This window comes from Boleophthalmus pectinirostris, unplaced genomic scaffold, assembly GCF_026225935.1.
Source record: "Boleophthalmus pectinirostris isolate CB_2022bp ecotype Guang Dong unplaced genomic scaffold, ASM2622593v1 HiC_scaffold_17, whole genome shotgun sequence".
Classification (NCBI taxonomy): domain Eukaryota; kingdom Metazoa; phylum Chordata; class Actinopteri; order Gobiiformes; family Gobiidae; genus Boleophthalmus; species Boleophthalmus pectinirostris.
In genome coordinates, this window is record NW_026571115.1 from 12412165 (window position 1) to 12437689 (window position 25525).

Below are 25525 nucleotides of genomic sequence, written 5' to 3' on the forward strand. Positions count from 1 at the left end.
TCCCATCCAAAATTTTTATTGATTTTCCTTCACAAGTTAACAAATATTTGATCTTTTGAATGTGAAAAAACTGTTAAATATGTCCAGTTGGATTGATTTCATGGGTCTTTACAATCTTTACAATATATTTACATGTAGTTTAAAGGTCCTATATTAGACAAAATATTCTTGTGCTTTAAGCCATGTTAAAATGTTGTTACCTTATCAAAAACATACCTGCAGTTGCGTTTCGTTCCACCTTGTGATGTCGTGTAGTGATGGTTTTCAAGTTTACAGCTAGTGTTTTCAGTTTGAGAGAAGAACTCGACCTAAATATGCAGGGTTTGTGTCTTAAACATGTGTAAATGAAACAAAACACAACTCCAGGTCTGTTTTTGAGGAGGATACACCATTATAACATAGATCAGAAAAGAGTACAACATAGGCCCTTCAGTATTCAAATAAAAAACATGTCCCTAATGGTTGCCATTTTTAGGATGTGGCTACCCAACGACAAGCACAAAAAGTCTCTAGACCCCTGAATTTTCTATTTGGAACTAAAGTGAATTTAAAAATAACCTATATGGCGATTTAGAAGATCCCCACCAACCATTATCTACTGTTGTCTGGTTCTACAGGTCCTGAACAAACATTGTCTCGAGATCTGAAGATGATTGACATTACACTTTAAATGATTCCTTAAATTCCTACATAAACATAAAAGTAATTCTTCTTACTGCAAGTCTGGATGCCACAGAAATCTTTAAACAGCTAAACACTGTAACTAAAAATAATCTTGCATCTGGCCCACAAAACCTTTACACCGCCTTTTATGTAAATGAGCTCATTACCGTGGCAACGTCAGGTTCGACTGTACCTGTCAGAGCCGTGCAGTGGGAGGCGGGATCTAACGCTAGACTTTCTTTGATAAAAAAATAACTGAAAAAAAAAAAAAGGTGTTCTGCAGATGGTGTCTGAAAATAGGTGTAGTCCTGTGTTCACTAAAGTACATTGTGCTGATTCTGCTTGGCATAAATAGGATATGGATTGGAGAAATTGACGGTACAAGATGAAACACCCTCGCTGTAGTTTTGCACTGTGAACAGCTTTATGCTCTATCTCCTTTGTGTATCTCAGGCATTTCTTTGCATAATTCATAAACTTAGACTCTCCTCTGTGCTGTCTGTGTGAAGGTTAATTACATTCTTGTTAAAGCACAAGTCTCCATGCTGTTTTAAAGGCATGTTGAACAGAGGGACATGCGTTGTGGGATACTGAAAATTCAAAACCCAGATAATAATTGACCTAAAACTACCATCAAAACTGGATATTTGCACAGGTATCAGTACTAAAAATAATTATGAACATGGAAATTTTGACTTTTCTAAATAGTTTTGAAGAGGTGTTCAGCTGTATCAGAACTAGACCACACAATAATATTGAAGAAAATTACATTCTGTTGCTCAAATCACTATTAATGTATTTTAAATCATCACTTGAATGCGTATAGATGCATCCAGTTTTTTTGAGTATCCTGGATTTGTGAGTGTCTGATTTCAGTATCCTGGATAAGTCAGTATGTAAGTTATGAGAAACGAGGATAGTGTCACTAGGATGTTCTCATTCAGAATACTGTGGCATAGACGTAGTATCCTGTAGGGGGGGACGAGGCACGAGACACAGCGCAAGATTAGGTCCATGAGAATGAGACAAGATATGATTTGTACATAATTTGTAATAAATATTTCGTGCAATCCATTATACAGTTTTGGCTTCACTATTTTTACTTATTTTATGTAATACTTTAGTGGTCATTGTAGTAGTGCTATTTGGAACTACAGCTTCTCAAATTATATAACTCACCAGCTCTTAACTGTTAACTGGCAGTTTTGTCTCGTGAGATCTTGTTGTACTTGTTGTCCCATCCTTATGCCGGACATACATTGTACACATATACATATACATAACATTTTCGACTGTTTCACTCAGCCCCAGCTCAAACTGTACGGCCAAATGACAGGGTTTAAAAGTTCGCAGCTCTCGATTCATGTTCTCACATGATACGAATGACTTCAACAGAGCAAAACCCTCATGAGAGGCAATTGGATTCAAACGGGTTCTCGTTACCCCATGCTTCCTTACATGAAGCATGAAAAATCATCTCAAAAAGAGCCAAAAATTGCACTATATACGCCTGGCTTTGGTAACCTGAGTTCTCAACACTGGAGCTGTACTGAGCATATGCGAAATGAAGTAACAGACATGGTAGGAGCAGCAACATCCCTAAACGATTCAAACTTTTACCAGGACTTTTCAAATAATATTTTACACCATAAACAAAACAAAGAAGTCCACAACCTTTTAACACCAGGCAAACTTCTGTGGCTGTTTGTGTTGCTTTTTTACTATGACGGTGCCCTACAATCTTATGTTCTTATTTTAATGTGTACTTCTTTCTTTGTTATTAGAAACATGCTAAAAAGCCTTAAGTTATCAAAGTTACCAACATGTTTAGCTTCTTTCCATATCGTACCATGGTTGCTATAGTTACCACTCTAAATATCCAGTATACTGTCATAACATGTACACACTCGCACTCAGTATTGATATTGATTTGTCAAATGTGTGTCGCCAAATAATATGAAGAATCTACTGGGCAATAATTTCCCAAAAAAGTGGAACATGACATTTCCGGTGTAGGGTCTGCCAGGTAGTTGTCTCCTTGGTCATGTCACTGCTTGGCTGGAACGCTCCACAGTATGGGATTTAACTTATTTATCATTTGTCAGCTCTGTGGAGAGGCAACCCCTGTAAATGGATAATGGATAATGCAATATAGACAACTTAATACAGTGGAAATTCCAGGGATAACAATTATATATCCACGAGACAAGCTACTGACAGAGCCTCTACCAGAAAAGTTACACACTGCATCTTTAAATAACTGTGCTAACAAATTGTGCAGTGTATGCGGTGTGGCAGTACTGTGATCTGATACAGTGTAAAGATTAAGTTATTGACCCCAAGATGGAAGAATAATGGAGGGGCAATCGAGAAGTGGCATTGAATATTGATCTGTTTGGGCTACCATAATCCAGACTGTTCATACTACTGCATCTTTATGAAGAATATAGTGTCTTCCTGGTATTTCAAGCTTGCTATAAAATGTATGATTATGAGTTTGGTGATATGGGTGATAGGAGGAGATGGAGAGGCGGAGGAGTCTTATGATTCTGCTGCTGCGATGGAAATTAGAATAAGAATGGCCTATAGTCTATCTTTTTGTAATTATTTTTTTGAATATTTTGTTCCAATATTGCTGGTTCAATTAAATGTTGAAAAGAAAAAGAATTGGGCTACATTTAATGTCAAAATAAGTGACTTATGATACATTTTAATGCCGGTTCAATAATCGTTATTCATTGTTTAAAACTTGAGTAATACTAATAGTTCAGCGACACAATCACTCAGTTAACAATAAAATATCCTCATCAATGTTCAATAATGATCAAATCCACCTTTATTTTGTGATTTACAAGTAATGTCTATTGACTTGGGTGGCAAAGGTTTGTGACTTTTAAAATATGGGTCCCCAGAAAAAAGTTTGGGAAACACTAACTTCAGACCCTTAAGAAACAATACGTATTTACAGTGTTTCCCTGGGATTTTACTTTCTACAAATGGGACTTAAAAATATGAAAGATATCTTGCGTCATTGTAAAAACATATATTTGCTATTGCTCATAGTGCTGCAAAAATTCTAAACAATATAAGTCTTAAAAATGTCTAAACAGGAAGCTGAAGCCCCTGCTCAGTGCTCTGGCTGCATTGTCAGAGCTCTTGTACTCACTTGACATTACACAGTGTGATTTATTGTCGCCGTGGCAACATTCCTCTCACAGCACACGTTGTACACGCGTTACACATGAGGCGCCATACTGGGAAATACAGGCCTGATTTATAACAGGGGAGCTCTATGGGCGTGATGTATGGTTATAAGTGCAGCGTGTGCCTCCAGATAGCTGTTCATCACTGGTCCTTTCTCCACTGAGAGTAATAGTGCTGTACTGTTAACAGCAGGCGTCTGTAGCAGGCGTACACTATCTACAGGCTTCCTGAAGGTGATAGAAAAGAAAAGAAAAGTGGATAATTCCATACATGTATTAAACTGTAAACTGCTGTAGAGTTTTTGATTAAAAAGATCCAAGCTGATTAAAATTTAAAGTGACAGTTCGGCATTTTGGTCATAGGATCTCATTTCCTAATTAGCCAGAGTGTTGGAGACGTGTGGAGACACTTTTTAAAATATAGTTACCACAGTTAGCCTGCCACTAAAAACAGTCTTACCCACTCCACAAAGCACCCGAAGCAAATCTGTTATTACACCAGACTGCCGATGTGAATGTGTGTGTCGACAGAATAATGTTTGAAATAAATCTAACCTTGCATCGCATGAATCGTTGGATGTTGATGGACAATTTTCTCATATATAATAGTCCGCCGCTGCCAAGCTTTCTATTAGGAAGTACAACTCACTGCTGCTGCTCAGACATAAATCATTCAAATACAAGGTTGGTTTTACTTCAAAAATTATTCTGTCAACACAGACATTTACAGCAACAGTCTGGTGTTATAATAGATTTCCTTCATGTGTTTTGTGGAGTGGGTAAGACCTTTTTTAGTGTCAGGCTAACTATGGCTGTTGACATGCACTAGTCTAACACCAGCGACCTCTGCAAATACAAGGACTGGATGGAATATTTTAGAAAGTGTCTCCCCAAATCTCCAACACTCTGGCTCACTAGGAAATGAGGTCCTATGTCCAAAATTCTGGATTGTCCCTTTAAGGTTAAGGTATACATTCTCAGCATTTAACCAATCCAACCTGTCAGGAGCAGGTCGAGGACCTACTGTAGCTCCAGATGTTGTTGCTAGTCTTACCTTAGCTGGAGGATTTGACCTATGGTGCATGTTTTGGGTTAAAGGGGAAAATCAGAGTGTTTGGAGGAAACCCACCCATACATGTGATTGTAACAGAACAGCTAAAACACAAAAGTGGACAAAATGTAAATTAGAGCTGTATCATACACGAAGAATGGTGCTAACATCTTACTTATTCTGCTGCTCATGTGTGTGATTTGTGATGCAGGTTTCTCCTCTGACCGGGCTGACCCATGTGAGGAGCCATGCCGGTGCTGTCAGCAGGAGCAGGTCAGTCCCACGCATGTCCAGTACTGTGTGTTTGTGTGGCCCGTGTGTGTGTGTGTGTGTGTGTGTACTGCTGTGGCAACGTCTGTTCACACTCTTTCTGTCCCTCTCTTTCTCAACCTTGACCTTCTCTCTCTTTCCCACTCTTTCTCTCTTAATGTTGTTCCCCCATTTTCTCTCTTTCTTTCTCTGTCTCTGCCCCCCTTTCCCTTCCTTGCTATCTCTTTGTCTCTCTTTTTCTCACCCTAACCCTCATCTCTCTTTCTCCATCTCTCTCTTCCTCTCTCCCTCTCCCTTTCTCTCTCTCTTTTCTTCTCTTATTTTTTCTTTCTCTTCTTCCTCCTGCACAGGTCTCCATGAGACTCTGGCCCTGCTCACGTCTCAGCTGAGGCCTGATGCCAACCACAAGGAGGACATGGTGTTCCTCAGAGACGTCTTCAGTGAGAGGAGCCTGGCCTACCTCATGAAGGTTTGGATTCACATACACCTGTACTTTAGGCACTAGAATAGCATCTCCTAAATCCTATAGAAAGGACTAAAAAGTACATGCTGTTATTTGTAAGCATCGAACAATTATAAATGGAAGGTTGGCAGTTCAGTCTTGACTTAGAGTAGTGCACGCTGTTGTTGTGTCGTTGGGCAAGACACATGGTCTGTCTATTCTATATTTTGGCAAAAATCAGCCCTGGCAGCTATGGATACAGAGAGAATGAGTGTAGCTTGTCAAGTGCAGTATAAACCCAAGCCAGTTTTTGCCTTATGTAGTGTATATAAATGCAAGAATAATACATGTTTGTGCCTGGAAGAGCATCTGATTTAAAAACAACAACACAGAAATAAAGAACGATTAATGGTAAGCCACATGAGCCTTGTGTTGTAAGTACCTTTTTCTTCCTGTAAAGCACACTGTATGCTGATTTAAGTGCGCGTGTGCATTATGTATGATTAATTCTATCTGCTTTTATGCAAAACTGCTTTGCTCATGGTTTGTCTTTAATAACTGTTTCCTGTGTTTTCAGCAAAGTAAGTAATGGCATAGTGCATACAACAAGGCACTGAAATACATCTAAATACATCTAGAGAAAAAGGCTGCACTGTGGATTTCAAACATGGGTTTAACAATTATTTTGTGTCTCATGAATATCTATAACTGAAAAAAAAAATCTACAACAGATTGTAACTTCTTTCTCTAGAAGATGTCCAAGGTCGTCCTCTTAAAAATGTGTCCAGCTGACAGAACTCTGCCTTCTTTTGCTGTTCTTTCTTTTCAGATTCATGAAAAGCTGAGACAGTATGAAAGACAGAGCCCCAGTCCCATCCTCCACAGTGCAGCTACTCTCGCCGAAGATGTGAGTAATACACACAAACAAAAATCACCATCTATTTGGTTTTGGATTAGACCTTGAGATGAAGAGAGACAGACCCGGTCTCTTTAAGTAAACAAACTTGTTTTCACTCAGAACAGTCACCAAGTCCTTTATACAGACTACAGTAATTGCAGGTTTTATGTGGTAGGGTGGTAGCATTTTACAAAAACAAAGGTCTTTGTGGCCTCATATAGTCTTTCTGAACCATGGAGATGCCATTGTTTTTCCTGGAATCTCCCACATTATGGCATTAAACTTATCTATCTATATGGAGAAAAGAAGGTAGAGACATAATGATAAGTTACTATTCAGATCTGTGGAGGTGTGATCCAGCTTTCAAGGCATTTTTGAGCAATAAAAATCCCATAAAACCAAAGTGGATCCGTTTAATGCCATACTGTGGGACTTTCCAGGCAAAGCGATAACATCTCTATGGAGCTAGAAAAGTTACACAGTGTATCTTTAGCATAGATACAGATGCAATGCAGAAATGTAAATGTTTTGAAAGTGCTGAGTCATGTCGATGTTGATGTAGTGAAACTCCATCTCCAGCTCTCTGCGTTATCAGACCAAAGTGCTGAGTGGGGCCTCTCGCTGCTTATCTGCCCTGTGTGTGTGGAGATGTCTGATCTTATTCTATACGACACGCCATGCTGCATTATTGATGGACACGGGCCCTGCAGGGGTTACTTTAGGTCACGCTTTAAATGTATATGTGTGGGTGGGGATTTATTACAGTAGGGACTGAAATCTGTGCGCACACTCACCTCATGGGGGGCTTCCTGTCTTTATGAGAACAAAAATCAAGTTCAAATGATATAAATACTTAGAACTATAACAGGTTTTAAAGTAGGGCTACAAGGTTAATTTGAAAATCACAAAAGCTGCCATTTATTTTTGAAATAAATATTAATACATTTTATTTATACAGCGTTTTTCTAAACACTCAAAGACTCAAAAACTTCCTCCCCAAACAAAAAGTGCTAACCCTGTACTTTATACTTACAAACATGTTCTGAAATGTAAATTCTTCTGGATGTGTTAAAAATTTGAACATTGTATCCAAGTATTAAAACATGAATTACAAATCTAACCACAATTTGCATTTTTTTCCCCCAGAACACTTTAGGTATTTGCCCTAGTTTAAAGTTCAGATTTGGGTTAAAATACTGTATGTTAAGGTTATGGTTCAAGTCAAGATTAGATAAGTAGTAACTATGGTTAAATTTAAGATCAATCTGCAGGGAATGAATGCAAGTCAATGTAATGTCGTGTGTGTGTGTGTGTGTGTGTGTGTGTGTCAGGTGGCGGAGGAGCTCCAGTGTGGACCAATGAGCACAGAGGAGAAGGAACTGCTACATCTCCTCACATCACCACATCTAAAGGTATTTGATCAAAAGCAGTATCTTATTTAATATAATAATTTAATAAAATAAGGAAACATGTGCTTTGAAGGTAATGTCTGTACTGGTTTAAAACTGTTTTCACAGTCATCATTAAATTGTACTATGTCACTTGTGTATGTCACAGGTTTTTTTGTTTGTTTGTTTTTTCTAGCTAAAAAATGCTGAGAAAAACAGGCATTCTGAAAGTGAGAAAGGTTGCCTCTCCACAGATCTGACCTATAACTTGGTCATGTTTGGTCTCCATGAAGACAGACACATACAGATAATATAGGTCAATAATAAATAGTAGGTAAAATCATCCAGTAGACCTGACAAAACCCAGCTCAACATTTAGAAATGACATAATGCTCCTGACAGTGGCATTCTGCTTTCTGATTGGATGATTGGCCTGTGAACCAAAACACACAAAATAAACACTGAGATTTTTCATTCACATACTTTGTTTTTCTTATTTTGGTCGAGTAACTGAAATGTATGTGGTGGTAAATTGTCCCAGAAACAGTTGACCTGCATAATGTGTTGTTAAATGAAAATCTTTTTTGACTTTTTGATTTGCACCTGACTATTTAAAGGTGCATTGTGTAACTTTTAATATAAATTTTCAAATAATTTTGAGCAGTAAAACCACCTGTAATTGAATAAATGTAAGACAGAGCTGTTTAATGTCGTACTGTGGAATATTTCAGGCAGAGCAATGACATTTCCATAGAAGTTACACAGTGTACCTTTGTGGTTCGGTAGTACTCTATATCGCTGAATCTTTTTAAAGAATTTTTGTTTTGATGGCACTTTTGTAGCAGCATACTTTTACTTCTACTTGAGTAATATTTTCTCTTATGACACTAATCCTAACCTAAATACTTTTTAACTTTTACTTTTAGGCTACTCTACACACGTCTGTTTACAATCAGTCTGTCCTGCTACCTAAAGATTTCTTCATGTATTTTAGTGTAATTTCTAAGATATATTTTTCACCCCAACTCCATTGTCTGTGTCTGTGTACAGGCAGTCTTATCAGTCCATGACACAGTAGCACAAAAGAGCTTTGACCCGGTGCTCCCTCCGCTCCCCGACGACTACGAAGACGAGCTCGATGAAGAGTCTGTGAAGATCGTCCGCCTGGTCAAGAACAAGGAGCCACTCGTGAGTTGCTGGTGTTCTGTCATGTTAAAGGTTCCATATTATGCTGTGACCTGTGTTATAATGTTTTTTCCTCAACAAAAACAAACCCAGTGTTGTGTTGTGTTTCATTCACACATATTTAGGCTGAGTTCTCTCAAACTGTGAACACTCTGTTTCACCTTGCGATGTCATGTCTTTTTAAACTCCATACACCATCATTGGAATTATTTGGATAATCTGGATAATTTTAAGAGCATTTTAAGCTTTGGAGATGTAGACAGACTAATAACACAACAAAACACAGCTTTGGAAGTATTCAAGATGAGGGAATCGTATATCATAGGACCTTTAAAGCTGCAATATTTTCATCTCATATAATAAAATCTGCCTTTTTGAACTTGACTGCACTCACATTTGACTTTTGAGTTCAGTGCTGGTTTGGCCTCAGTTTACTCATAATGTTGACGAAATTTGGTATCTCTTCTAGTCCTGGTTTAATTTTGATTCAGTCCTTACCTTACTTTGAAATAATTTCTATTCCATAACCACCTTCACTTCTCATCTGTGTGCTTGTCAGTGGTGAAGTGACTTAAGGCATGGCATATATGTGGCTCTTACCTCCTCAGTGCTGCCAATTCTCCTCCCAGACACTTCAAAAGCGTATTTCTGTTAGCGCCATATTGCTCAGAGTTGTACCACTGGTTTCATCATCTCAAGGATTCTCTGCTCAGTGGAAAATGTGAAAAAATGTGAATAATATGTGATGTTGTTATAAAAGAAGGAATTGTATTATTTTCACTTTTGTTTTGCAGGGAGCCACGATCAGAAGAGATGAAGCCTCTGGAGCTGTGTTAGTTGCTCGCATCATGAGAGGAGGAGCAGCTGACCGCAGCGGTAAATACAATTCTTATACATATTACTATAGCATTCCTACACTGAAAAAAGTAATATCTAGGTTATCTAAGTTAAAATGACTTAAATTAAAGGGACAGTCCAGAATTTTAGACATAGGGCCTCATTTCCTATTTAACCAGAGTGTTGGAGATGTGTGGAGACACTTTTTTATATATTCCATCCAGTCCTTGTATTTGTAGAGGTCGCTGGTACTATGCTAGTGCATGTCAATGGCCTTACCCAACCCATGTCTTACCCACTCCACAAAGCACCCGAGGCAAAACAATCACAGCGCCACACTGTCGATGTGAATGTCTGTGTCAATAGAATCATTTTAGAAGTAAAACCAACCATGCATTTGAAGGATTTATGTCTGAGCAGCAGCAGTGAGTTGTACTTCCTGATAGAAAGCTTGGCAGCGACTGACTGATATCACTTAGCAGCTATCTTACCAATAAAGTAAAATTCTGCTGAGAAAATAGTCCCTCAACATGCGACAGTTCATGCGATGCAAGGTTAGTTTGACTTCAAACATTATTATTGACACAGATATTTACATCAACAGTCTGGTGTAATAATAGTTTTCCTTCTGGTGTTTTGTGGAGTGGGTAAGACTGTTTTTAGTGGCAGGATAACTATGGCCATTGACATGCACTAGCCTAGCACATGAGACCTCTGCAAATACAAGGACTGGATGGAATATTTTTTTAAAAAGTGTCTCCACACGTAACTAGGAAATGAGGTCCTATGTCCAAAATTCCAGACTTATTTGAATAGATTAAAGTGTTTTTAGATTTTGTTTCTTATTTTGAGTGCAAGAATTTGTTGTTTTTCTTATCTTAAGTGTAGCTAGAATATTTTCATATTTTAACTACTAAGTCTTGTTCCATTTGTAAATCACAAGTCAAATTTGCCCGAATCCTAATAAAACTTTCATAATTCAAGTCATTTTAACTTAGCTAGATTTTAGTTTTTGCGCTTTATTCATTCTTACACAGCATTTAGCGCAGGGTAGGTCCACCATCTGTTTGTCTCCGAAGAGATGTTATTGCTCTTGAATCTTCCGCAGTATGACACTGATTTAGTTCCAGGTATTTTCTTTAAAAATCATTACCTTTTACAAACTTTAAAAGTACAGCCACCAGAGAGTAAATAGATCCCCCCAAATAGCCCAAATATTCTTCAGTTCAAGCTCACATCAATACTCAATACACCACATAACAACTCACAAAGCAAAATATGGACCTCTGTTGGTTGAGGTATGCCCATCTTTTCCTGTTGGGACATGCCTGGTGCGAATGCAAAATGATCAGGCTTTGTCTCATGAATCTTTAATGTGATTCTGGTTTTCTTGCTGTGTCAAACGCTGGCTCTGCTTTCATCGATAACACAGGGGCCCTGCAGTGGTTTCAGCTGGAGGCTTTGTCCTGAGTGCATCATTATAGACACACACAATAACATGGACACTGCTCCAGTCCACTGGGGAAACACTATTGATATGTGATACAGTTGGGTTTCAGTGTTTTGGCTGTAGTCTGTATAAACAGTAGTGATGAAGATGATGAGGAGGAAAAGGATGAGGACTGATCTGAGCATATCTCCTCACAGGACTGGTGCATGTTGGGGATGAACTCAGAGAAGTCAATGGAGTCTCAGTTTTGCACAAAAGGCCAGACGAAATCAGCCAACTACTGGTAAGATAAGCTATATTTAAGATGACTTACCGTGGGTTAGGGGTGGGCGATATCTCGATATTTTTAATATATCGAGATATTTTTTAAACTTGATATGAATTCTGACATATCGTATATATCGATATAATGCTTATATTCAATTCTGATTTCGCCGCTTCGTTTGTTTGTCTTCTCTGTCTTCGCCTGCGCGCCCCCGCCTCCCTGATTTTGTTCTCTCATGTCTCATTCACTCCTCACTATCACCTTGAATGCCGAAAGTTGCTGCCAGTGAAAAGCTTCTAGCGCCACGAAACTTTTCCACCATTTACAGACAAAACCATCAGCAGCACATCCTCATATTCCACTGAGTCGTGTCCTTTGTCCAAAAGAAGTTGAACCGCATGAGCGGCACGTGGAGTGCGCTGTTTATGCAAATTAGCCATGCGCTTTTTAAGTTTCGTTTCTGTAAAACGTAAACAAGTCTGCGCAAAGCTGCAAAAAAACAAAACAAAAAACAAAAAAAACAAACAAACAAAAAACACTATAATCTCAACGGGCTAATGTGGCTCTAGAGTCGTTATGCTATATATCTTGTAAAGTTTAGTAATGTAATGTCTATTTATGCAGAAGATTTGAATTAATAATCTGTTGTAGTGTAACTTGTACAATAGTTTTTGGAAACGTTGGGTTTGATGTGCAGTGGATTGTGGGAAACCTTAGAGCTCCTTACTGCTGGATAATAACATGGATCTGTTAAAATAAGGAACATCCTGAGCTTCTTCTGCTGAAGGAGCTCATGTTTATGGTTCTGGTTCTGGTCTGGATAACAGTGTTAATGCAAAGATGAGCTTGTGTTGAGTTGTTTAATTTATGAATGAAATGAAGGAAATATGTATTATTTCTTTTATCTAACAGTTAAATTATTATTTATGTAATTAGGGTTTTTTGTCATCTTAAATGTTCCTGTATGAACTGCTGACCTCTTACACTTTAATAAAAAAAAATACCTTGTGGAATTTGGCAGATTTGTTTTTGCAATTTTCAGTTTTAGGGGGTTATTTTTTCTTGTACATATATCGAGATATATATCGTATATCGAGATATAGCAAAATATATCGAGATATATTTTTTGATCCATATCGCCCAGCCCTACCGTGGGTCTAAAAAACTCTATTGGCTTATTCAGTTTATTGGGTTAGGGAATTATTTATTCTGGGCTCAGTTTTCATTTATTTTTGTTAATTGCACTTAAGGGGAATGTTTTACCTTTGTTATTGTAGAATGAATAATAAATAATGGATAGATGTATGACTCATGTAAGTGCTAACAAACAGCTTAATTAAGAGGCACTGTGTAACTTTTCTGGTGGAGGGTTAGCAACCTGATCGTCTCCATGGAGATGTTTGTGCTAACAAGCAGTCCACATAATTTCCCTTGTGGATCAATAAAGTTTGTCTAAGTCTAAGACCAAGAATGTTCCAGTGGTAAACTGAAATATCTTTACATTACTGTGGAGGTTACATTTTACGGTTGTACAGTACATTATATCTTCTTGTGCGTATCTTCAAATGATTCTTCTTCCTCTCTGTCTCTTCTTGGTCTAGTCCCAGTCCCAGGGCTCCATCACTCTCAAAATAATCCCAGCCATCAAAGAAGAGGACCGCCTGAAGGAGAGCAAGGTCTGAAATCCTACTGTCTTTGCCAACATTTTCAAAGACTGTTGTACTAAATATTGATCCAAATCTATGTCCCATCTTCCTGGCTGGTTCAAACTGATCCTGCCGTTTTCAGGTGTACATGAGAGCGCTGTTCGACTACATCCCCATAGAGGACAAAGCTACGCCCTGTCAGGAGGCGGGGCTTCCCTTTAAGAAGGGGGACATCCTGCAGGTGGTCAGTCAGGACGACCATACCTGGTGGCAGGCCAAACGAGTGGGAGACAGCAACCTGCGGGCCGGGCTCATCCCCTCCAAACACTTCCAGGAGAGGTACGTAACGCAATGTTGAACTGGGTCTGTTATGGCTCCACATTATGAAGAAAGCAATAACAATCCAAACAAAAACAAATTAAAAACCTTTATGAAAACAAATTAAAAAGCTTCATGAAGAAAAGGATTATTAACCAACTATCGCTTCACTGATTTTCTAACTTTTTGTTGGTTAAATAAACAATTTTATTAAGCCCTGTGACGTGACCGCTGTTGTAGTTACAGGCTACAAAAACACATTGAATTTGAAATGACACCTTTTTTCTTTCTTTTGTTCTTTTTAAATTGTAAGTAATAACACCAACTTCATTTTAAGGTCTGTACATTTCTGTTACATGAAATATCTTGGCATTACTTTAAAAACTGTAGTTTATATTTAAGAAAAAAGGAAGTGGGATTAAACACACACATTTCTTTGTTTATGTATGTATGCATTTTCAAATTGAACATTAAACCAAATTTTTAAGCTCTTTAACATTTAAAAATTCCAGTTACATGAAAGTTTTTGCATTACATTAAACTGTAGTAGTAGTAATTTGTAATAATAATAGTCGTAATAGTAATAATAGTAGCAGTAATAGTAGTAGTAGTAGTAGTAGTAGTAATAGTAGTTATAGTAGTAGTAGTTGTAGTAGTTATATGTGTTATTACATTTTGGCTCCAACTCCTCCTCGTTTAGTTTTAGATGTGATTTTCGCCTTTTCTCTCCGTGTTGTTCCTCAAACAGCTGGTGCCCTCTCACATCCTCTGACGTGAATATCCCCTATAGAACGAGTTAGAGTTGAAATCTAAAGTGACGTGCTCCATATTGAGGGGGAAGAGTGGACCACATGTTCCCATAGGCTCGTACAGATGTGTAGTGTAAGTGTGATAATCTGCTTTAAGATGATCTCAGCGGGCAGTAAATCCATGACAACACTCCAGCCTCTGTGGGATTATCTCACGCTTCAACTCAAAGGAGCGGTCTCTGTAGGAAAAACTAGAACCATCAGGAAAGCAGCATGGCTGAATTAATTTGATTTAATGTTTCTTATACTATTTATCCATCAGAATAATCTTAAAACCATATAAGATTTGCATACACTTGCTAATACGTTTAACCGTATAAAGCAGGATATACATAAATTACAGTAATGTTCTTTCTCTCTTGTAAGACTGGCCCCACAGAGTTTGTTTTCTATTTACATGTTTTACTCTGAAATCAAATCTGTCTAAAAATATTTAAACAAAAATGGGCATAAAAGCGTGTTTTTTTTTTTCATTTTGGATGATTTTATAGCACTTAAAAATGCTAAAAAACATATGTCCTCTCTATTTCTGCTCTTTATTTCTATGGAATCATACAACTAAAAGTTAAGCAGTGTAACTTTAACTGTTATGTTACTGAAATCAGGTAAGACCCCGAACTCTTTTGCTATGTTGACAATACACATACATTTGTAAAAGCTAGGGGTGAGCATTAATTGAGCCTAGATTACAATTTTGATTTAATCGTGACACATGAACACCAAGTAGCATTTTATTTTTATTTTTAAGATGCAACTATACCTATCTGCTTCTTTTGGGAGATCACACTTCTTTGTGATTGGTCAAATCCACCTGTCACTCACTCAGAACTTGAAGTAGTCTGACCAATAGGAGGAGTGGTTGGGACAAAATGTATGTTTGAGCACAGAGCTGCATTTAAAAAAAAGGAATAGCTGATTGTCACAAGATCACAAGATTTTTGTCGACATTTGTGCCAAGGTAGACCCACATTTTTGGTCATGGATAAACTGTGTTACCTTTTTAAATTTCAACTAACAAATTTCATGTTTACAACTTGAATGCTCTGGCCTAACATTGACTTTATCCTTACTTTCCGGTGATCTCTTCTTTAAATATTCTCTAATCTTTTTGTACATCTCTCCTCTGCTCTTCTGCCTGTTCCTTCAGACGGCTGGCTTACCGGATCAAAATGGGCACTCTCCCCAACCCCAAATCTCCTAAAAAATCGTCTTGTAAGTTCTCTGTACTCTATATATCATTCCTACTATAATAATGACACTTAACATTCTCTTCTGTCCTCTTTTATGCACTCAGTTACTCCTCTGTCTCTGTATCTCTTCTGGCTACTGCTCTAATGTTTACATTGACATTTATAGACCTTTTTGGCTGATAATTGGCATTTCTCATACGCATTATCTTACATGGTGGTTCAGTTCCTCGCAGCCCTGCAGGAGTAAAGGATCACAGATATGAACTAATCTCTCTTATAGCGCCATCTGTAGGTTTGTCACGATAACACATTTTAAGATAATATTGTTGAAGTAAAGATAATAAACAATAATGTTTTATTACAGAAATGAAAAGGCTTACACACGAAACAAAAACTAAACACACAAAATGAAGAAAATTCAAAGTTAAGATTAAGAGGAAATCATATAAATCAAACCTTTAGTCATAAAAATAGCATGCCAATTTGTACATAATGAATCTATAACAGATTTTGCTGAACTTTTGGGATTTTTAATTATCTAAAAAGGGACTTGCCCATAGAGAAGTACAGGATTTTTTTCATGTTTTTTTTTTTTTTTATATAATACACACACACACACACACAATATATATATATATATTATATATATATATATATATATATATATATATATATATATATATATATATATATATATATATATATATATATACTTTATTATGTCCAAGTTTCACACAAAAAATACATACATATATTCTTGGTTGACACATTATATATATTTCTATTTCCATTTTTCCTCTACCCTCGTGTTAACTTAAACAACTCAACAAAAATCTATTAATAATAAAAATAAGTAGGCAAAAAAAAGAAAAAGATTTTGAGATATTGGCACCATTAAATTCTAGTAATAGGTGGTTATCTTGTTGTGGCTGACTTCTCCAGGTTAGGTAACATCCCCTGATCCGGTTGTAGTTTGTAAACAGGTGTTTGGATATTTAACTATAATCTGAGGACCGTGTGATCAGGCCTGAGCCAAAGTGAGAATACAGGAGCTTATAGCAGTAAGTCAAGTCTGCACAGAAACAGCTCAGGGCCCTCGCTCCTCTGCTCCTGGATTTATGTCCCCCAAACCCATCAGGACCTTTAAATGTTAGCACATCCTTCTGGCACTGTCACTGATGTGTTTAGAGCCAAAGGGAAAAGGCACTAGATATTACTGGTTAATGCAGTTTGCTTATGTAATGGGTTGAACATATGTCATATTTTGAATGGAGAATTTTATATGTGAACTGCGATCCTATCCAAGCCTGTTAAGAAAGGTTTATCAAAAACATATTGGGTAAATAGTGTCTAAGTATAAATGACATGCTTAAAGAAGTAGAAATAGGTTAGAAATAGTAGTAGTAGTAGCAGTAAAAGTAGCAGTGGAGGAAACAGTAGTTGTAGTAATAGTAGTAGTACTGGAATTAAATAAAACCTTACCAATACATGCTGTACTGTGTGGGCTAAAAATCTGTGTCACTTAAGACTCCATCTAGTGGTTGAAAATGGTACAAACTTTTCTCTACTATTGCAGGACTTTTAGTAGTTTGCCAATGCCGTATTGTTTTTCTATAAATGCCAAATGAAGACCTTTAAAATGCTCTGTGTATCTCCTCTAATGATTTTCTATTTCTTTCCATTTCCCTCTGGCCTGCTCCACCAGACGAACAGGGATGTGATAAAGGTGGGTCCATACACATCTGTGACTACTGTTAAATGCATGAAGGGCAAAACACACAAAAACACATTGACAACATGCTGCGGCGCCCTCTAGCTCTGGATGAGTGTACTGTATGAGTGTGTGTAATATAACAGAGCTTACATGAGCACTAGTGGAGATGACATTTGGGATTTCTGCTCTTCCAGCTTAATGACTGCCCCCTGCTGCTGAGCGCGGGGACATTCAGGCAAAACTAACTCCCAGAAGAGCACAGTTCAGCATAGCAACAGTGATCAGCTGTAGATCATTTTTACATGGGCGTTTTTTAGTCCCAGCTCCTCTTTCAAATCTATTATGTTATCATATGTAGTGAATTATTTGTAGCTTTTGTTTTACAATTTTAACCTGTATTAGATACAACAGAACAGCAGAAAAAGTGATCTTGTACCTGTTTACAAGAAAAAAACTAAATTGAAGTACCATGTTAAAGATACACTATGTAACTTTTCAAATGGAAGGTCCACCACCTGCTTGTCTATGATTTTATTGTTTTGCCTTTTATTCAGATGGAAGTGTTTTTATTTCTCAAAAATACCTTGGAAAAACCTGGCTCTCCACAGATTTGAACTGTAACTTGGTCTGGTGGTGTTGTTTACGTAGTGCATCTTTTAGAGTCACTTCATTTGATACTTTGCAGCTGATGTCATCACCATTTTCTGGGGGTGTGAAGCTAACTGGAAGCACTACTACTACTAAAGTTGTAATTTGACTAACTGAGCTTCAGACAGATTTAAAATAGTCTGATCAGAAAGAGCTGACTTAGATGGAACTACACGGAGTGAGATGATTTATGCTGTTAAACAAGTCGCTCACACATAATTAGAGTCATAAGTCATACAGATTTTCAGTTAGTCACTCTCACATTTGTGTTAAAATCTGACTCCTAAACAGGACCATGAACAATTATTGATCACAGGCTCCTCAAAATGAGTTGTTTAAATCCAATTTATATTTTTTTCCGTAAAAGTCGTATTTTCTCATATTTTATGTTAAAACTTTTTTTTGTCTGTTTTTGCTAATAAGTGCGTTGTGTCACCATGCTACTGAACATTCGGCCAATCGAGATACATGTGCAAAAACCCCCAGCGTGATGTCACTGCAAAGTAAATACTAATCCCATTATGGTATTTTGAAACACTATATGCCAAATCATTTAATATAGCAGCATCTATGTGTAATACCTAAATTCAGTTTCAATGCTCATTTGCAGCCCTAAATACCCATGTAACCTAGACCTACATTTTTATGAACAAAGTTTATAAAGTTTGTAGTTTGGAATAAAAATTTGGTGTGCGCGTGTGTGTGTATATGTATATGTGTGTGTCTGGGTGTGTGTGCTGTTTTGAAAGGTCTGTAGTTCTTTCGAGTTGGCACTAGATCTTTCTGTGATGCTAATTCCCGTTTGTAGATTTGATAGCTGTGGCTGCCCCTCCCGCTGCCTGCTGCCTAGGCCCCCCCAAATTCACCCCCTTACCCTAATTCTAACCCCGTCCCTTTAACTTTAACCCTTTAACCCTTTGCTGACCCCATCTTCTCCCTGCTTGCTCCTTACAGAAGACTGTGATTGTGAGGGCTATTTCAATGGACAGTACATAGGTGAGCGCGTGCACCTCCTCTCCTCCTCTTCCTCCTCCTCTTCCTCCTCTGCTCTGTGCCTGCTGCAGCCTGGCTCTGTTCTGTTGCCCGCGCTGCTGCTGCTTTACACCCCCATCCCTCTAGGGGTCGCCCTTCTCTGATCTCTGGCCCTGGGTGAGGGTAAGAGGAAGGTTTAAGGGGTAAAAGACACAACCATGAGGGACTGCAGAGAGGAAGAGGTCAGATACAACACAGATGGATGGGCAGACTGTTGGGGCAAAATACTACCTTAAAATTATTCATTATCAGGAAGTGTAGAAAGCCAGGAATCGCTTTATTTTCTTTATATGGGCATTTATGTGAAAGTTCTGTATATTGAAAGGCATAGGCCACATGTGCTTTGTCAGTGAGTAGCTCACATTATACTGTATTTTATTGTGGTGTCACTGGCGTTGGCTTTACAAACAAGCATCTTGTCTAGTCCACCAGTTCCACAGTGTGTTTCAAGTGTTCAGGCACCAAAGTTGAAAAATCTGAAAAATTTGTCAAAATCTATCAAATTCACAGTGCGTAAACACGTTTCAATTTGAGGATTTTGATTTGAATTTGAACACAGCATAAGACAACTATTAATTTATATCATTACAGTACAAGTAATGGTCCACGTTTGTAGGAAGAGACTAGAAAGGTATATCACTAAAATTACATAAAATATAAACAAAAAACACACATTATGGCAAGTTTCCAAATGACATTTAGGCTTGCAATATTTCACTGAGCTGGTGGTGAAATGTCAGTTGATAAAATGCAGATTTTGTGGTGTGGTTGGTTAAATATAGTGAAGCATTGGACCTTGTTTCTATGATAAATGATTTACCTGAGGATACATTTTTCTTTCTTTTGAATATTTATTAATGATAATTGAACTTCAGAAAGGTGCTGGTCTTATTATTTTAGAATGTAAAATAACAGTAGCCAGGCTGGCGCCACCTAGTTGCTCCACTCAGTCAGGAATTCGACAGTTTTCAAGAACACTGGAAGTTGTAGACTGGGCTCCGGCCAATCAGCGAAGAGCTGAACCAACCCGAGCTGCAATAGCAGACTGCATACGCTATCCTCCTTTAGACTTCATTTGTCAAATACAAACTTTGCATTTTTTTATTGCACCTTTAATTCACAAGTTCAACTCACAGAAACAACAATGAAAGTACGAACCTACTGTCGAGCGAACGAATCCTAATGCTGCATGGTCAGACGGTGTCCACAAAGTGAAACCAGCTGATGAATCAGGCTAGGATAACAGGGCAGTGATGGGAAGAATACTTAAGAAAATGAATTTAGTTACAGAATACGGAATACCTTTATTAAAAAGTATTCTAATACATGGTCCAATCAGAGTACTGTATTCTGAATACTTGGAATACTTACAAGATCCAGTTACTTACTAAAAGGCCTATTTGATAAGTTAGCCAGTGTTTACTGCTAAGACTAGTTGAATTTTACATTTTGTTAACCATTTTCAGCCTTCCTCTTACCTGCTTTGCCGTGTACTTCTACCCACCACCACACCACTGTAGTCTGTGACGTCCTGTTTACCTATTTAACCGTCCAGTATGAGCTCACGTGCCCATACACACTCACTGAATGAAGCCCCTTGTATCTCCTGCTCCTGTCTGTACTGCTTTGTGCTTTAACACCCCTCCCTCTGCACTCCCTCCTCTGAGCTGTATTTGCCCCCAGACCCTCCTCCGTGTCCCCTCTTTGCCAGTCGCCCCGCCCTCTCCCTTACCCCCCCCAGACTCCCCCCTCTCCCCCCTCCTCCCCCTGTGCTCTGTGGAGTCTGCCCTGCTGCGCGTTGGTTGCATTTCACTCGACCCAGGCACGCTGTTGTCCTTTGCTCGCTCTCCACCGTGGGGCGCTGTGGGTTGTGTCATGCTCTAACGGCACTTACAGTCTCTCCTAAGTGTAAAGCAGTGGCGCCCTCCTGTGGCCAGGTGTTTTCATGGGAGTTTTACTCAGGTACAGTGCCTCGGCTTCACTCCGCGGGTTCACTGCACTGACAGGAGCAGACACACCTCTTCCCAGGAGGATTATGGGAGATTTTTTTTTGGGTCCTGGGAGTAGGCTGTCTGCTGATCCTGCCTCATAGTTGAACACATACTCTATAAGGCAGCATGATACATAATGATATGATAATGTACTAAAGCATACATCGAACTTATCTATTTTACTTTAACATGCATGACGGATGATAAGGTTTTTTATGCACAGTGTTTCGATTTGAACTGTCAGCAGAGGTGGAAAATTACTCGATATATTCACTTGGAGAGAAAGCCAGAGGGTAAGGAGGTTTTGAAAAACAAATTGGGCATACACACAAGCTTAAATGGTTTATACTAAGCTATTTTCTGATATGTTATAATGTTGTTTCTTTATCAAAAACGTAACTGGAGTTGTGTTTTGTTTCATTTACATGTTTAAAGTGAGAAAACACTGTTCCACCTTGTGATGTCATGTGGTAATACAGGAAGTGCTTGAGCCCAGAAATTCCCAATATCTGCTCTGTAAAAGGTAAAAAGTAGCTGTTAACTTAAACTATTGCTTCATGACATCACAAGGTGGAACAGTAGTTGTCTTTTTTTTAATTAATATAGCTGAAGTATCTTTTTTTCTTCCGCCTCTGTCTGCCTCTCCTTGTGTTCACAGAAATCAGACTTTTGGCTTTAACAAAACAAAGGACGTTTTAATGCATGAGCTCCAATGCACAATGTTTATGATAAAGGCCGTTTGATTCTGACTGCATTATGTCTGCATCATGCCACTGAACTAACCTCTGTTCTAATGTCTGTGTGCCTAAAACATGTTTGACTTAATCTTTTGTCATTCTTTTTTTCCTCTGTCCAATTCCTTTCTTTCTCTCTCTCTCTTGCTCTCTGTCTTTCTTTCTGTGTGGCTTCCTCTCTTCTCTTTCTCTTTCTTCTCCACTCATCTCTCTCTCCCTCTCTATACCCCCTCTTTATATCTCCTTCTTTCCCCTTCCTCTCTGTTCCCTTTTCTCTCTCTATATGACCTTATCCCTTTCTCTCTTTCTGTCTCTCTACCCACTCTCTCACCCTCCTGCTCCCTCTCCTCTCTCTCTCACTCCATCCCTCTCTAACCCTTCTCTCCTCCTCCTCTCTCTTCCTCTCTATACCCCCTCTTTCTTCTCCTGCTTTCCCCCTTCCTCTCTGTTCCCTTTTCTCTCTATATATGATCTTACCCCTCTCTTTCTGTCTCTCTACCTCTCTCACCATATTCTTACCTCCTGCTTCCCCTCTCACTCACTCCATCCCTTTCCACTCCTTCTCTCTTCCTCTCTCTCTCTCCCCCTTTTTCTCTCGTTCTCTCTCTCTCCTTCTGTCTCTCCCCTGCTCTCTTATCTCTCCACCCCAAATCTCTTCATCTCTCTTAACCCCCTCCCTTCCCTCTTCACCTCCACTCTCCCTCCTTCTGCATCTCTCTTCTCGCTCATCAGCTGGTCTGCGGAGGAGTTTTCGTCTCAGTCGTAAGGACAGACAGGGTTCGTGTGGAGAGGGTTCAGACTCTGGAGACTCAGACTTCCTGACGTACGAGGAGGTGACACGTTATCAGCAGAGACCCAACGAGAGACCCAGGCTCGTGGTGCTCATCGGTGAGACTCTGCACTGACACCTGTTGGGAGAAACTGGCACTTACAAGTAGTGATCATAACTTACTGTTGTTTGTGGTAGTAGCAGAAGTAGTAGTACACAAACATATACTGATCCACTATGAAAATTACTGTAGTGATTAGAATCTTTTTCCATTAATTGCTGAAGTAGTTACAGTATTAGTAATCGGACTCTTTTTTTATTGTCTGCATATTATTTTGAATTTATCTTACTTTTATCTAGAAATAACAATGCAGTTATATACATTAAGGCTCTATTATTTGTCCATTGGAAACAGATTTTATACAATTTGTAGAAGGACAACTATTTCTGCCATAATTTTATGTGTACTTATGACTACTCTAGTATAAGGACTAGTCAGAAGCTGAGTTGAGTTTCTAAACTAAACTCTCAAACTCAAACTAAACTCTCGCTCATCAGATGCAATTAACCTTTGCAAAACTACGCAAACTTTAACAGCTAAAACTTAAATGTATGCATTATTTATACATTTATTGAAAAAAAGTCACATGAAAGTCTATATTTCTTCTAAAAGTTCTGACTTTGTCCTCTCTTTGTTCAGGTTCTCTTGGAGCTCGGATCAATGAGCTCAAACAGCGCGTGATCGCAGAAAACCCTCATCGATACGCAGTGGCTGTACCTCGTAAGTCTTCAGCTCCTACTGTCCCCTGCACAAGGGCAATACTTAATGTAGAGTCAATATGTTAACTTCAGTGGAAACTAAAGTAAAGGGTACAGAGCTGTACTTTAGAATCATGAATGTCATACAAAAGATGAGTTTTTATTAACATTTAACTCAATAACACAAAATAAACACTTTTTTATCTTATAACTCTAAAGGGACGTTTAAAGGTGCATTATGTACTTATGTAACGTATTTTGCTTGTTTCTATGGAGATGTCATTGTTCTGTTAGAATGGTCTGCAGTGTGATTAACATCTCTAACTTACATTTATTGAATTACAGGTGATTTTATAGCTCAAAAATACCTAGAAAAACAGGCATTCTGACTGTGAGCGGGTTTGCTTCTCCACAGATCTGACCTATAATTTGGTCTGGTTTGGTCTCAATGACGATACAATACTGTGAAAACTTCCAGACAAAGCAATAACATCTCCATAGAGAGAGAAAAGAATTTGTAGGACCATTTACCAGAAAAGTTACACAAGGCACCTTTAAGCTTCCAGGAAGACACTTAAAATCCTATTTCTTTGTTTACGACCAAGCTGGCACTAGACTGATGCCATAATTTTTATATTACGCATTTATTCTGTTTTCAGACACAACAAGACCCAAAAAGCCCCATGAGAAGGAAGGAGTCGAATACCATTTTGTCACCAAGCAGCAGTTTGATGCAGATGTTATCAACAACAAGTAGGATTTCAGTGGAATTAAACAAACAAATAAAGTTGATATGAGGTCAGTTGTTTATTTTTTTGTGTGCACTAAAACACCATCACCTGTTTTGTTTAGATTCATAGAGCACGGTGAATATAAAGAGAACCAGTATGGAACCAGTATAGAGGCCATCCGCTCAGTCCAGGCCAAGAACAAGATGTGTATCGTGGACGTACAGCCAGAGGTACACGTCACTGAGCTACAGATCTTTAATCCATAACCAAACCAACATTGGAACGTAATATTGAAATCTCATATAATGTTATTCTCAGGCTCTGAGGCGTCTGCGGACCGCTGAGTTCAAGCCCTACGTGATCTTTGTGAAACCTCGAATCCCGGAGAGCAGAAGGAGACGCAGCGCTGCAACATCACCAGGAGGGGGAGACCACGGACGCATCACGGTGAGTTTCTGTGGAGCCTCCAAAATTACTGACAATATTGTTTTAAATTCACCAGTGTATTATAAGTTATCATTTAATTAATCAATTAATCTGAAAAATAGCCGATAGTTCAGTCAAATAATCGAAAAAATAAGTCATTATATTAATCAGTAAGAAAATAAATGTTATCTGTAGCCCTAAATTTAACAAGGACCTAATTATATATTTAAAAAAAAATAAATCTGACAATTCTTAAAGTTAAAAAAACCCTCAGTTTCTCAGTTGCAGCTCTCTCTCACTGACGTAAAATGTTCACCCCACCCTGACCCTTGTGTTTTCAGGACGAGGACCTGCAGGAGATGCGTCAGTCGGCGGCACAGATCGAGCAGCAGTACGGTCACATGGTCGACCGGGTTCTGATCAAAGAGGACTCGGCCAGCGCCTGTGCGGAGCTCAGGGGGGTCCTGGAGCGGCTGGAGAGAGAGGCCTTTTGGGTGCCCCTCAGCTGGGTGCGCCCGTGACCCCGTCCACCCCACCGACCCTGCCCACCCCAGAGGCCTGCCGGACCTCCCCCTGCAATGGACTCCGATGGGACAGTCCCCAAACCAGGAACCAAAGGGAGACGATGATGTCATACAAGTGGTCCTACGTCCTCTTTGTTTCTCATGAATTCAGGTAACATTTAAAAGGGCCCGTGTTATGCTTTTCAGGCTTTTTGAATTAGTTACTGTTTTCTTTTTTGGATAGCAAGGAATGACCGAACATTAAAACGGAATAAGCAACATGAACGACTATTTTGTCTATTCAGAGAGGGCAACTTTCAGAATACAAAAAATACAAGAAATTTTAACAATTCTTAACTATATTACACTATTTGCCTAAATTTTAATGAACAGATATATTGAGGTTTTAAACTGCTCAATGAAGAGGCAAGCCTGTCATGATAACAAATGCTGAAGTATGACATTTTGTAGAAAAAAATATAAACCATAAATGATAATATTGAGACTAATTCATACCACTGACACAGTAATAAGTAAAAAGTAGAATTATCCTGATTGTTCTAAACTCTTTACTATGGTTTAAAACAGAAACTTTAATAAATA

The 25525-nt window shown here is 38.5% G+C and overlaps 1 protein-coding gene across 1 annotated transcript; it reads left to right on the forward strand.

The window, feature by feature from the left end:
- The first annotated feature begins 5153 nt into the window (after window positions 1–5153).
- mpp3a (MAGUK p55 scaffold protein 3a) lies at window positions 5154–24940 on the forward strand. Its single transcript, XM_055152764.1, has 19 exons — window positions 5154–5190; window positions 5538–5656; window positions 6459–6536; window positions 7859–7939; window positions 8966–9103; window positions 9895–9976; window positions 11585–11670; window positions 13254–13328; window positions 13441–13637; window positions 15573–15637; window positions 17321–17341; window positions 18932–18973; window positions 20906–20971; window positions 22467–22622; window positions 23204–23284; window positions 23922–24015; window positions 24115–24223; window positions 24312–24440; window positions 24761–24940. The coding sequence occupies exons 1-19, from the start codon at window positions 5166–5168 to the stop codon at window positions 24938–24940; spliced, it is 1824 nt and encodes a 607-aa protein (XP_055008739.1). The 5' UTR covers window positions 5154–5165.
- The last annotated feature ends 585 nt before the right edge of the window (window positions 24941–25525 follow it).

Excerpts from the sequence above, each read along its gene's own strand:
- mpp3a (XM_055152764.1), top strand. The coding sequence starts at position 5,166 with ATGCCGGTGCTGTCAGCAGGAGCAG. Across the intron at positions 6,537-7,858 it reads CAGCTACTCTCGCCGAAGAT|GTGGCGGAGGAGCTCCAGTG; the intron begins GTGAGTAATACA and ends TGTGTGTGTCAG. Across the intron at positions 24,441-24,760 it reads GAGACCACGGACGCATCACG|GACGAGGACCTGCAGGAGAT; the intron begins GTGAGTTTCTGT and ends TTGTGTTTTCAG.